General features: G+C 42.6%; 2 protein-coding genes across 2 annotated transcripts; both read right to left on the reverse strand.

Moving 5' to 3' along the window:
- Positions 1-8,313: 8,313 nt before the first annotated feature.
- LOC114881864 lies at positions 8,314-12,588 on the reverse strand. The gene is made up of 2 exons (XM_046286209.1): positions 12,417-12,588; positions 8,314-12,266 (listed from the first exon to the last, which is right to left on the reverse strand). Exons 1-2 carry the CDS (start codon positions 12,586-12,588, stop codon positions 8,314-8,316), a joined length of 4,125 nt encoding a protein of 1,374 aa, XP_046142165.1.
- A 237-nt stretch (positions 12,589-12,825) lies between these two features.
- Positions 12,826-13,665, reverse strand: LOC123987893. Its single transcript, XM_046286210.1, has one exon. The coding sequence runs from the start codon at positions 13,663-13,665 to the stop codon at positions 12,826-12,828; it is 840 nt and encodes a 279-aa protein (XP_046142166.1).
- Positions 13,666-13,870: the final 205 nt, after the last annotated feature.

The raw sequence follows: 13,870 nt of genomic DNA on the forward strand, positions 1-13,870 counted from the left end.
CTCTCTTCTATTTCCTGTTGCTTCTTGTGCTACCTTGAGCATTTTCTCTTCTATTATCTTCCATCTCACGTCCTCCGCTTGTTTTCTCTCTATCTCCTCCATTTTCTTCGTCATCCTTTCCATCCTCCTCTCCAGGTCCCTTTTTTGCTCCATCCATTCCTCTTCTCTTCTTCTCATTTCATCTTTTAGTTGCTCTATCTTTCTTCTTAGGTCCTTCCCTAGTAACTTCATATTTGAATCCATCTTCTCTATCTTTCCTCCTAAGTTTTTGCCCATTTCTTTGATTAGCTCTGTTACTTCTCTTATCCCTCCCTCCTCTTCCTTTCTTTCTTTCTTCTTTTCCGGTGATCTCCCTGTCAGCTTGCTTTCTCCAAACATCTATTTGTCTGTTTTACTGTTACCTCCCCCACTTTGTTCCTTCTCTGCTTCTTCCTGATTTTCTGTATCCCTTTTCCTTTTCCATACTTCCTCCAGGTTTGTCATACTTCCTCCAGGTTTGTCATACTTCCTATACTCTGAGTTCTTTCTCTTGACAGTGTTTCTACAATCGAGGGCCTTCCTCTCCTTCCCCCTTTCTCTTGCTTCCCCTACTCGCTCTTTCCCTCCTTCTCGTCTCCAATTTCTCCCTTTGTTGCTTAAGGGGGTAGACACGGGTAATGCAGCGAGGTGACATTACCGGCAAAAATGGGCCTAAAAAGAGGTTTACGGGAATACACTTTTCGTCCTTATATGAGAAGATTTGGGACTGGCTGAGGGCTCATTCGAAAGAGGAAGGTCCAATGCAGGGCGGTCTGGTCATGGTTCAACGAGAGCGTCTCGATATTTAATAATATGAGTGTCCAAAGTAGAGGAAGAATCGACAAAATATATCCGCAGATTCCAAGTATTTTTTAGGTCAAAAAACAGTTCTGTGACTCAAACGGTGACCAGACCGTCCTGCATTGAACCTTCCTCTTTAGAATAAACCCTTATTTAGATTAAAATCTTCTCATATAAGGACGAAAAGTGTATTCCCGTAAAAGCATTCCTACAGACGAGTTCCGCCAGTATCTGGATAATACAGAGCAAGTCACGTGACAAATTTAGTTCAACTAGTAGTTATAAGGTGGCGTCTAAGCAGAAAGGCTGCCGATCTGGAATCGTAGCCAGAATCAAGCGTCAGTTTGATTACGTCACTCGAACTGTGCTGCGAAGGCAAGCGAAAAAGGCAACAACGCCCGAACGCTGAGTGAGACGCACTACATTCATGCTGTCCTTCTCTCATTCTGAATAATGAGATTGTCCCTTTCCGCTAAGTTTTTACTGCCGCCCGCCTGGATTTTTCACAGCGCCCCATAACAAACCTCGCTCAAAGAGAAGGTATAACAAGAGAAAAATATACCTCCCCTTTGCAATAATTCTTCAAATGTTTTCATACATTAGTTGTAAATGAGATATTTATTTATTTAAATTATTTGCATTCACTCAGAATATTGACTAACACTCCGTTGTATTTTTTATTTGTTTCGATAAACAAAGTTACTATAGGTTTTTGGAAATACAAACGTCACACAATTGGGACGAAGTATATCTTTTTAGTAAGAGATAGGAGAAAGCTATTGATGTAAAAGTTGAATGGTATGACTTATGAAAAATATGAGATATCCCACGAAATATTAGTTTTCTAAACATTGTACTGTTAGATATAGGTGACAGGTAATAGTGAGAGGGAATAGTAGCGAGGGGAGAGAAGGAGAGAAGGAGCCAAGGCCCCTCCATTTATTAGTTCTAATACTACTTTTTTATCCAGAATTTTCCAAAGAGTTGATACGAGTAAAGAAAGAAATGCAATTCTATTTAAACAAAAAGTGCATCTGCATTTTTTTAGTGCATTGTTGCATTCACGAAGAAAATGAAGTCATAGAAAAATAAACATTATCATACCATTGAATTTTTACATGAACAGCTTTTTCCAATCTCTTACCAAATTCAAGACATAACCCGTCCCAATTGCGTGACGCACCCTGTATGCTTTTATGAATTAAAAAACATTTATTTAAACTAATAACTAATAATTTATTTAAGCTAATAACTTTTTCTAAAAATTATTCTCGGATAGCACGTTCCTTCGGTTCTTCAGAGTAGGCATATATTTTTCAGCAGCGAGGGATGCTACGGTGCGCTATATAAAATCCACGCGTTTGCTCAGTCAGAATTTACCGGAGCGGGACAATTCTATCATTTAGGTTGAAAGAAGGATAGCATGATCACCGTACATCTCACTCTAACCACGCTCCAATGTTTCGCTTTCGTTCTTCAGGCGGATCGTCACGATGTCTCTGGCGAGATGAGCGTTTGAATGTGTTTGTAAAAATACTTGAGGCGCTGTTGCCTTCCTAGATCGTGTTGCACGCACGCTAGCTGAGAATTAAACCTATCAAGTTCGTAACAGACCACGCATGTGGCTCCACCAGGCCCAATGATAAAATAATTTTTAACAAAAAAAAAATCCGACTTCAAAATGCACTAAAAAGTATAAAATAATTTCCATTTCATTTATATCTGTATTCCACAGCTATTAATACAATCTACTTAATCATTAAATAGGATACTAAATATATTTCAAAGTTTTCGGAGGCGGCGCAAAATTAAAAACATTTCCTCTACTAGGAAGATCCTAGTTCAGGTGTCGGCAACCAGTGACAAATGACCCATTTGATAATTTCAAGTAAACAATATTCAATGGGAATCAATATACCCATTACGAATTAACTATACTGCAGTTCACGAGTGACCGCACTTAACTTGCGCAGCTAGTGACCTACTGAGGTCTAGGGAGATTTTTAATAGTGCGTGTGATTCCCCTTTACAGCTTGCTTCTTACTTTGCGTTCACATCATTTTTTTCCGGAAAATAATAGAATATTCATTGCATCGTGAAACTTTACAATATCATCACCGGTTTTCAGTTATCGTACGTCATATATTTCTGCTCACCATTTATATGATCGCAAAGTATAATAAGAAGCAAGCTGGAGAGGGGAATAACACACGTCATTAAAAATTTCTCTAGACCTAGTGAGCGGCGCGAGTTAAGTATGGTCTCTTGTAAACTGCAGTATAGTGCATGTTCATCAGGAGTGCCGACAATTTCTCATACAATCGTTACAATTACAAATGTTTTCAACCGGACCTATAATTTTTCTCTCACGACTTATTAATTACCAAGCTTGCCATACCACAATCAAATCGTTATTGGCAGCACCGTTTGTTCGGGTATTTTTAACTTTGCGCCGCCTCCGAAAACTGAAATATATTTAGTATCCTATTTAATGATTAAGTAGATTGTATTAATAGCTGTGGAATACAGATATAAATGAAATGGAAATTATTTTATACTTTTTAGTGCATTTGGAAGTCGGATTTTTTTTTTGTTAAAAATTATTTTATTTCACACTTTTTAGTGGAACGAGCAGTATTCGAAGTTTACTTGCAGGGACAAGTTTGAAAAATCGCGATCGGTATATTCCTTGGAGGGTAACCCTAAAGAATAGGCTTTTTATTATAATAACAATAGTTATTAACAATAAGAAGTTCCATAAATTTTGGGAAATCGAATCATCGCGGAATGATCTACGAAATGTGAAAACTTTCATCGCAATCGGTGCATTCCTTGAACCAGAACGTATTTTGCAATAATGAAAACCGTTCGAAATAAAAAAATGCGAAATGTTTTTATAACGGGACCAATCGGAAGACATATCCTACAAGACGCAAAAGATTTCATTCCGATTGGTCCATCCGTCTCGGAGTAATCAGCGAACGCACATTTAGAAAAAAAAGTCGTTAGGAATAAAAAAATGCAAAATATTTTTTTTACGGGACCAGTCAGGAATTGTACTGTACAAGATGCAAAACGTTTCATTCCGATTGGTCCATCCGTATCAGAATAATCGGTGAACATACACCGCACGTACATGAAATAGTACGTTTTTTGCAATAAAAACCGTTCGGAATGAAAAAATATAGAATGTTTTTTAACGGGACCAATCGGGGGACATACTTTAGAAGATGCAAAAGGTTTCGTTCCAATTGGTCCATCCGTCTCGGAATAATAGGCGAACAAAGGCAGAAAAAATAACAACAGTTTTTCACGAATATCTCGAAAACTAAAGGTTTCCGTTAATTATGCATAATGAAAAAGTGGCTTAGAATCATGCCCCTGACAATATATTAAAGGATCATTGAAGTCATTGTATGTTGAGATTAGAAACTTCCCGTTTTTTTGCAATAAAAACCGTTCGGAATAAAAAAATTCGAAATGTTTTTATAACCGGACCAATCGGAAGACATACTCTACCAGATGCAAAAGGTTTTGTTCCGATTGGTCCATCCGTCTCGGCGTAATCGGTGAACAAAGCCAGAAAAAAAAAAAAAAAAAATATACTGATCGAATTGAGTATCCTCCTCCTTTTCGAAGTCGGATAAAATCCGACTTCAAAATGCACTAAAAAGTATAAAATAATTTCCATTTCATTTATATCTGTATTCCACAGCTATTAATACAATCTACTTAATCGTTAAATAGGATACTAAATATATTTCAAAGTTTTCGGAGGCGGCGCAAAATTAAAAACTTTTCCTCTACTGGGAAGATCCTAGTTCAGGTGTCGGCAACCAGTGACAAATGACCCATTTGATAATTTCAAGTAAACAATATTCAGTGGGAATCAATATACCCATTACGAATTAACTATACTGCAGTTCACGAGTGACCGCACTTAAGTCGCGCAGCTAGTGACCTACTGAGGTCTAGGGAAATTTTTAATAGTGCGTGTGATTCCCCTTTACAGCTTGCTTCTAACTTTGCGTTCACATCATTTTTTTCCGGAAAATAATAGAATTTTCATTGCATCGTGAAACTTTACAATATCATCACCGCTTTTCAATTATCGTACGTCATATATTTCTGCCCACCATTTATATGATCGCAAGGTATAATAAGAAGCAAGCTGGAGAGGGGAATAACACACGTCATTAAAAATCTCTCTAGACCTAGTGAGCGGCACGAGTTAAGTATGGTCTCTTGTAAACTGCAGTATAGTGCATGTCCATCAGGAGTGCTGACAATTTCTCATACAATCGTTACAATTACAAATGTTTTCAACCGGACCTATAATTTTGCTCTTACGACTTATTAATTACCAAGTTTGCCATACCACAATCAAATCGTTATTGGCAGCACCGTTTGTTCGGGTATTTTTAATTTTGCGCCGCCTCCGAAAACTTTGAAATATATTTAGTATCCTATTTAATGATTAAGTAGATTGTATTAATAGCTGTGGAATACAGATATAAATGAAATGGAAATTATTTTATACTTTTTAGTGCATTTTGAAGTCGGATTTTTTTTTTTGTTAAAAATTATTTTATTTCACACTTTTTAGTGGAACGAGCAGTATTCGAAGTTTACTTGCAGGGACAAGTTTGAAAAATCGCGATCGGTATATTCCTTGGAGGGTAACCCTAAAGAATAGGCTTTTTATTATAATAACAATAGTTATTAACAATAAGAAGTTAAATAAATTTTGGGAAATGGAATCATCGTGGAATGATCTACGAAATGTGAAATCTTTCATCGCAATCGGTGCATTCCTTGAACCAGAACGTATTTTGCAATAATGAAAACCGTTCGAAATAAAAAAATGCGAAATGTTTTTATAATGGGAATAATCGGAAGACATATTCTACAAGACGCAAAAGATTTCATTCCGATTGGTCCATCCGTCTCGGAGTAATCAGCGAACGCACATTTACAAAAAAAGGTCGTTAGAAATAAAAAAATGCAAAATATTTTTTTTACGGGACCAATGGGGAATTGTACTGTACAAGATGCAAAAAGTTTCATTCCAATTGGTCCATCCATATCAGAATAATCGGTGAACATACACCGCACGTACATGAAATAGTACGTTTTTTGCAATAAAAACCGTTCGGAATGAAAAAATATAGAATGTTTTTTTAACGGGACCAATCGGGGGACATACTTTAGAAGACGCAAAAGGTTTCGTTCCAATTGGTCCATCCGTCTCGGAATAATCGGCGAACAAAGGCAGAAAAAATAACAATAGTTTTTCACGAATATCTCGAAAACTAAAGGTTTCCGTTAATTATGCATAATGAAAAAGTTGTTCAGAATCATGCTCCCGACAATATATTAAAGGATCATTGAAGTCATTTTATGTTGAGATTACAAACTTCCCGTTTTTATTTTGCAATAATGAAAACCGTTCGGAATAAAAAAATGCGAAATGTTTTTACAACGGGACCAATGGGAAAACATATCCTACAAGACGCAAAAGATTTCATTCCGATTGGTCCATCCGTCTCGGAGTAATCAGCGAACGTACTTTTAGAAAAAAAAATCGATAGGAATAAAAAAATGCAAAATATTTTTTTAACGGGACCAATGGGGAATTGTACTGTACAAGATGCAAAAAGTTTCATTCCGATTGGTCCATCCGCCTCGGAGTAATCGGTGAACATAAACTGCACGTACATGAAATAGCACGTTTTTTTGCAATAAAAAGCGTTCGGAATGAAAAAATGCAAAATGTTTTTTCAACGGGACCAATCGGAAGACATATCCTACAAGATGCAAAAGGTTTCGTTCCGATTGGTCCATCCGTCTCGGCGTAATCGGTGAACAAAGCCAGAAAAAAAAAAAAAAAAAAAAAAAAAAATATACTCATCGAATTGAGTATCCTCCTCCTTTTCGAAGTCGGATAAAAAAAACTGCTGTAATACCGACATCCCGAATCGGAGAGGTCACGTGCCGTGTCTACCCCCTTAACTCTGCCGCTACTTCTTCCTTACCGGCTGCGCTTCTATTTCTCCCTCTGTTCCCTTTGCTGTCCTAGATGTCGCTCTCTCCCGCCTCTTCTGATGTTCCTGTATCCTCTTCTTTAATCCTAATCTCCAATTGTACCTTTTCTTTTTTGTGTTTCTTTCCTCTTTCCACTCTTCCCTCTCTTTTACTTATCCCTTCTTGCCTTTTCCTGCCTTTTCTGCCTCCCTTGACACTGCTTTCTGCTTCTCCAATCCTTCTTTGCACAGCTATTCTTAATTTTGATGAGCGATCTCTTAGCACTTCTTAACGCAACTGTTTCCCGAGAGGGAATTAATAAACGTTAATAATTGATTAGAATAAATTTAAACAATAAATTCTTATGAAATTCTATTTCAAACCCATATGAGGTATCATGGCGTCCTTTCAAAATCTATCAAATATCTATTACTTATGCGGAAGGATGCTCTCAACACGTCTTGTCACTTCGACGTTCGCGAGAGAAATCCAATAAGTACTAAATATGTTAATATTTTTATATAGAAAAACGAATAACAAAAACAAAGCATTTATTTTCAAATATTTCCAATATTCGTATCAATATTTGCGTTTTAAAATTCGATATTATTTATTTTTTATTTTTTTAAATATTTGACCTCTGCAATACATCATGCAATGCAAACAATGAAAATAACGTTGAAAATTAAGTTCATTGAAATTTATGTAAATACAAATACTATGTATAAATAATATAAGTGTATATTAATGATTATTTAAATTAAGTTGTATTTATATTTGTTCAGGATTGATGGAATTCCTGGAAGGATTGCGCTGGGAAAGAATTTCACTTGCTGGGTCGGTTTCACAAATTGATTTATTTGAGTCACGTTTAAAATGAAATAAACAAGATGATCTGACAATTGATGGTGAACCGTACAATGATCCGCTTTGAATTTTACACGTAAGAAAATTCGTCGTGAATAATGATTTTACATGAGTCGAGACATATAGATTATTGATTTGATCTGTCACCTGCTTGGTGTTACATGAACAATGCTTTTACAATTTTGAAAGGCGAGCTTCTCAGCGCCGTTAATTATATTAATTCGGCCCGCGGCTGTGATGGTGCCCGTGATCTCGTGCTTGATCGACACGTGGTTGGCGGCTCACGCTTCAATGAATTATTTGTAGGTGAACATTACCTGGTGATCCTGTTCGCTTGCACAATTGCGATAGATCCTGAGTCGACAGTGAACGTTTCGGTGATCTTGATCTGGTGTTTGAACTGCACTTTGAGAAATTACTGAACAAACCTGATGAGCACTTGTTGCTTGCGGTGATCGATGATCAATAATGGCGGCGTTGCGCGCGAGCCGGCGAGAAGACCCCTGCTCACGCGTTACCTAGATGGGCAACTACCGATCGATAAATCGATCGACCGTGAGCGCCATCATGGCTGAGCGGATTCTCAAACATTTCCGCCCGCCATCAGCAACTCGTTGATGATGTTTCTGCAGAGGTGAGCTCAGCTTGATGGTGAACAGGCAGGATGACAAGCTTGGTGATCGGTCTGACGAGAGTCGTGGTTGCAGTCTTCAAGGTTGCAACCCTGGTGAGGGCATCCTTGCCGGGGTGAACTTCGGTCACTCTTGCGAGTGGCCACTTGCTCGGTGGAAGATGCTCGTTCGTGAGCAGCACCAACGAGCCTGTCTTGATGTCGTTCGATGGATGATGCCACTTTGAGATTGATTGAAGTCTCTGCAGGTAGTGTCGAGACCACTGAGACCAGAAGTGTTGAACCCTCTGCTGGATCAGTTGCCATTTCGACAATCTACCTGGTGAGACGTCGAGCAGTGATGGTTCTGGTATCGTGTTGAGCGCTGAACCGATGAGGACGTGTCCTGGGGTGAGCGCAGAGATGTCGTCGGGATCGTCACTGAGCGGCTCCAATGGTCTTGAGTTGAGCACCGCTTCGATCTGTGTGAGGAGAGTGGAAAACTCTTCGAATGTTAGTAAGAGCTCACCAATTGTTCTCCTGAGATGGTACTTGATTGATTTCACCACAGCTTCCCATTTTCCTCCCATGTGAGGAGCAGCTGGTGGGTTGAACATCCATTGAGTGCTGTCAGCTGACAGAATCGATGCGATCTGTCGGTGCTCCTGTGAACTTGACGTGAACAGGCGTTTGAGCTCTGCCTGTGCTCCAATGAAATTTGTACCACAGTCAGAGTACAACTTGTGAGCGATCCCTCTTCGTGATGAGAATCTTCTGTAGGCTGCCAGAAATCCCTCGGTTGAGTAATCGCTGACAACCTCGAGGTGAACAGCTGATGAGGAGAAACATACGAACACGCAGATCCATCCTTTGATTGTTTTCGAGCCTCTTCCCTTTGAATTTTTCATTGTGATCGGTCCTGCATAATCGACACCGGTGTGAGCGAATGGTCGTGATGGTGTGACTCGACAGAGAGGTAGTTGACCCATCATCTGACGAGCACGAATCCCCCTCTGACGAGCACACACGACACATCTCAAAATGTGAGATTTTACAGGAGCTCTGCCACCGATGATCCAGTACCGTTGTCGAATGTATGCGAGCGTGAGCTGCGTTCCTCCGTGAAATGTTCGCTTGTGAGCATCTTCAATGATGATCTTCGACAGGTGAGCGTCCCGTGGGAGGATCGCTGGATGTTTCTCATCCCTGCTGAGCGCTGTGTTTGTGAGTCTTCCTCCTACTCGTATTGTTCCCTGTGAATCGATGAAGGCGGTGAGGCGACTGAAGGGGTGAGTTGCAGGCAGGGTTGAGCCTGAGTTGAGCGTCTTGATTTCGCTGGTGAAATACAAGTGTTGAGTCGCGTGAATCCAGAAGAGCTGCGCCTTCTCCATGTCGCAGGATGGTATGATGATCACAGGAGGAGTTTCGAGCTTTCTCTTAAGCCGTGAGGCACACCTGAAACAAAGTGCAGTCAGTCTATACAGCTTAATAAGAGATGAATATTTGTAAATGAGATCCCAATGATAACTTAGCTTTTGAGCTGAAGCAAAGAGTGAGACATTGGGTCTCACTTCGAGCTCGCTGTTTAAAGTTGAGAATTCCTTTTGCTCTGGCCAATGATCTTGATTTCGAGCCATCCATGGAGGACCTTTCCACCAAAGCTCGAATCGTTGAAGTTGATCTGTCGAAATGCCTCGGGAAGCACAGTCGGCTGGATTAGAAGTACCTGGAACATGCCTCCAATGCGCATTTGGAGTGAGTTCTTGGATCTGAATGACTCTGTTCCGAACATAATCCTTCCAACGTGATGCTTGCGATTTGATCCATATGAGCGAAACTTGAGAGTCCGTCCACAGGTGCGTTGCATTGATCTTCACCTTGAGCGTTGATTGAACATATTTTGTGAGTTTTGCCAGTAGGAGTGCGGCCGACAACTCCAATCTGGGTATCGTGAGCCTCTTCAGTGGTGCAACTTTCGTCTTAGAGCAGACAAGTGACGTCATTGAGTCGTTGGACGGAGAGCTGACAGTGATGTAAATCACTGCTGCCATGGCAAGTTGAGAAGCATCAGAGAATCCATGAATTTCTACAGTTGAATTGTTCCATGTGTTGAACCATCTTGGAATTGTCAGTTTGGCCAAACCTTTGAGATCTTCTCTGATGATGAACCATCGTGATACAATTTGAGACGGTAATTGGTCGTCCCAATTGATTTTGTGTAGCCAGAGTTCTTGTAATAGCATTTTTGCTCGTACTATTATCGGTGAGACGAAACCTAATGGATCAAATATCCGAGCCACTTCGGACAATACGAGGCGTTTTGAACACTTACTTGGTTGATCAGTCAAAGTTGATGAGAAGCCGAATGCGTCAGTTTGAGGCATCCATTGAATACCGAGTAATTTGGTAGTGCAGTCGTCAAATGATATGGGAGCTGACGATTGTGTGGATGACGAAACAGCCCGTAGAAGATCTGGGTGAGTCGCATGCCATTTTGCGAGTGGAAATCCGCCCGCGTTGCACAATGCAATCAGCTGTTGAGCGACCTCCACAAGTTCCGAGATTGAGTCTGCTCCTCCAAAGATATCGTCCACATATCTGCCATGTGTGAGCGAAGGCGTTGCCAGAGGGAATCGATGACCCTCATCGTGAACAAGTTGCATGAGTGCTCGTGTCGCCAGGAAGGGAGCCGCCTTTGTACCGTACGTGACAGTTGTGAGCTGGTAAGGGATGACATTGCGGTCTTCATCGATCCAAAGGATTCGCTGGAGATCCCAATCATCCTTGTGAACTGCTACCTGGCGATACATTTTTGTGATGTCTGTGGCAAAAATGTGGTGATAATGGCGAAGCCAAATTAGAACATCTGTAACATTCAAGAGCAAATTAGCACCAGTATGCATTAAATCGTTGACTGATTTGCCTGATGTCGTAGCTTTTGATCCGTTGAATACAACCCTGAGCTTCGTTGTTGAACTGTCGAGACGTAGAACTCCATGGTGAGGCAAATAATATGGTTGAAGATGAGCAGAGGTCTGAGGTGTTGAACCGTCAGAAGAGACCCTCAACCCTCCTGATGCCGATGCATCATGTGCCAAGGTCATCTCCCCATCAGGCCCGACGTTCTCAGCCCCTCTTGATGAAATTCTTTGGTGATCTGGAGCCTTTACCATCTGTCCTAATTTTTCGTACTCTTTCATGAACTCGACGTAGAGCTGGTTGTATGTTGAATCCTTGGAGAGTCGTCGCAACGTGCTTTGTAGACATCTTTGAGCAATCTTGTGTGAATTGCCTAAGAGCGATGCTGGTGCCTTGAGTGGAATGCGAACGATGTACCTTCCTGTGTGATCACGAGCGTGAGTCGCACAGAAATGTGATTCGCATTCTTCTTCCTCCGGAGTGAGCGTGCTTGGAATATCCATTGGTGATTCCTCTTGAACCCAGAATTTGGTGAGCAGCTCTTGCAGATTGCTCTGGTCGTCTTGAGCAACTGCAAAATGTGAATAATGAGTATTTGAATGTGATTCGTTGACTGGGCCAATGACGAGCCATCCAAAAATGGAAAGTTGAGCAATTGGTGTTGTTGGTGAGCCCTTGATGATATTTGGCTTGATGATCCTTCCGTAGAAATCCGCTCCAATGATTAAATCGACTGGTCGTGGTGTCAAGAAATCATTGTCCGCCAACCTCAATTTTCTAATGTGAGGCCAATCCGGAGTTCTCATTGAGAACGATGGCAGGATTGTCGATACGGCTGTGAGCACGTGAGCCTGGATGCAGACAGTCTGTTGTGAATGCATCGATTGGAGTATGACAGTGACCACACCCTTTGTTTCAGTTGATTTTGTTCCACCAACACCAATGATTGTGATGGATGATCTGTGTCTCCGAAGGTTGAGCAGACGGGTGAGTTCTTCGGAGATGAACGAAATTTCGGAACCTGGATCTATTAAGATGCGGATTTGATGAACTGTCGTTGATGTGGTGAGCAGAGCTTGAGCGGTTGCTAGGAGCGTCCGATGATCTGGCGGTTTGACTTCTGCACCGAGTGCCTATTCGGTGGTGTGAGCGGATGAGGAGGCTGCTTTAGATGAACCGGCTTGGAGTTGAGCTGTCTGCGGCTCGCCTTCGTGGATCATCGTGTGGTGTTGCCCTCCACAGTGCTTGCACTTTTGAGCAGATTTGCACGAGCGGACGCTGTGCCTGCCCAAGCAGTTGTAGCACAGGCGCTTGCTTTCAACGCACTGCGCTCGCACCTTGGGCGTCATGCTCCTAAAGAGTGCGCATGCAACAATGTAATATTGCCCTCCGCAACAATCGCAGCATTCGAAAGGCGATGGTCGCTCTAAGTCGGGCCTCTCGGGTGCCGTTCGAGGAGCTGTCTGTCGAGCTGGCGCTGCAGCTACTGCTGCGTGAGCTGGCCTTCGGAGCTGCGTGGATTGCACTGTCTGTCGCGTTGGTGCCGCTCTGGGTTGAGCTGCCTTCGCCTGGTCCTCGCTGAGCGACTACAAGGTCCTCACACGGGCGGTGACGAATTCCACCAGCGCGTCGAACCTTGGGAACTCAGTCGTCGCCCCCAGCGACGACTCCCACCTCTCCTTGGTCGTGCGGTCCAGCTTGCGGCTAACCTGATGCACCAGCATACAGTCGCCCAGTGTTCTCGCATCCACCAAATTGAGCACCGCGTTTCTCGTTTCCAGCGCTGTTGAGATGAGCTGGCTCAGGCTCTTTGCTTGCTCGGCTGCCATGGTCGGCGGTCCAGCAGGTAGCGACGCCAGTTGATCTAAGTGCGCTTGGATGAGCCGGCGCTTGTTCTCATAGCGGCTCTTGAGCTGGGCGATGGCTGAATTGAGCGATGATCCGGTGAGCGATAGGTTCGATATGATCTTGAGCGGCTCTCCTCGCAGGCATCCCTTGAGGTAATAAAATTTCTGGACGTCGTCCAAGTCCTCTCGGTTGATCACGACTGAGGTGAACAGATCAATAAATGAGGGCCAGTCGGTGTAACTGCCATTGAACTTAGGCAGTGCAATATCCGGCAACTTAGATTGAGCTGGCGTTTTGCTGGGCTGATCAGGCTGTTGATCCGGTCGTTGAGCCGTGAGCCTGGCCCTCTCCTTGGCGATCAGAGACTTGGCGTCGGAGTGAGCGTCCTGCATTTTCTCATGGAGCTCTTCAGAAAAATAGGGGTGATCTGTCATTGAGGAGGGCCAGACCACCTCGAAGTGAGCGTGCTCCTTGCTGAACGCTTTCAGGGCCTCGTCGACTTGTTGCTTGAGGTCGTCCAATTCCTCCTTAGTGAGCTGGCCAGCATTCTCCTGCAACTTGGTGAGCAGGCGCTTCATAGAGCGGAGCCGTCCTTGTTGCGTGCGGACCTTGAGCTGGAGCTCGACAGGAAGCGTGGAGGGTGCATTCGCACGTGTGGCATGCGAATGCGGCGACGGTGTGCGGCGTGCCGGTTCCGTCGCAGTCTGAGCTGGCGATGATCGTCCCGATGAGCTCTTGTCGGGTACCTCCAATGACTCCTTGGAGCTCTCCATCTCACTCCAC

Source organism: Osmia bicornis, chromosome 6, assembly GCF_907164935.1.
Source record: "Osmia bicornis bicornis chromosome 6, iOsmBic2.1, whole genome shotgun sequence".
Classification (NCBI taxonomy): domain Eukaryota; kingdom Metazoa; phylum Arthropoda; class Insecta; order Hymenoptera; family Megachilidae; genus Osmia; species Osmia bicornis.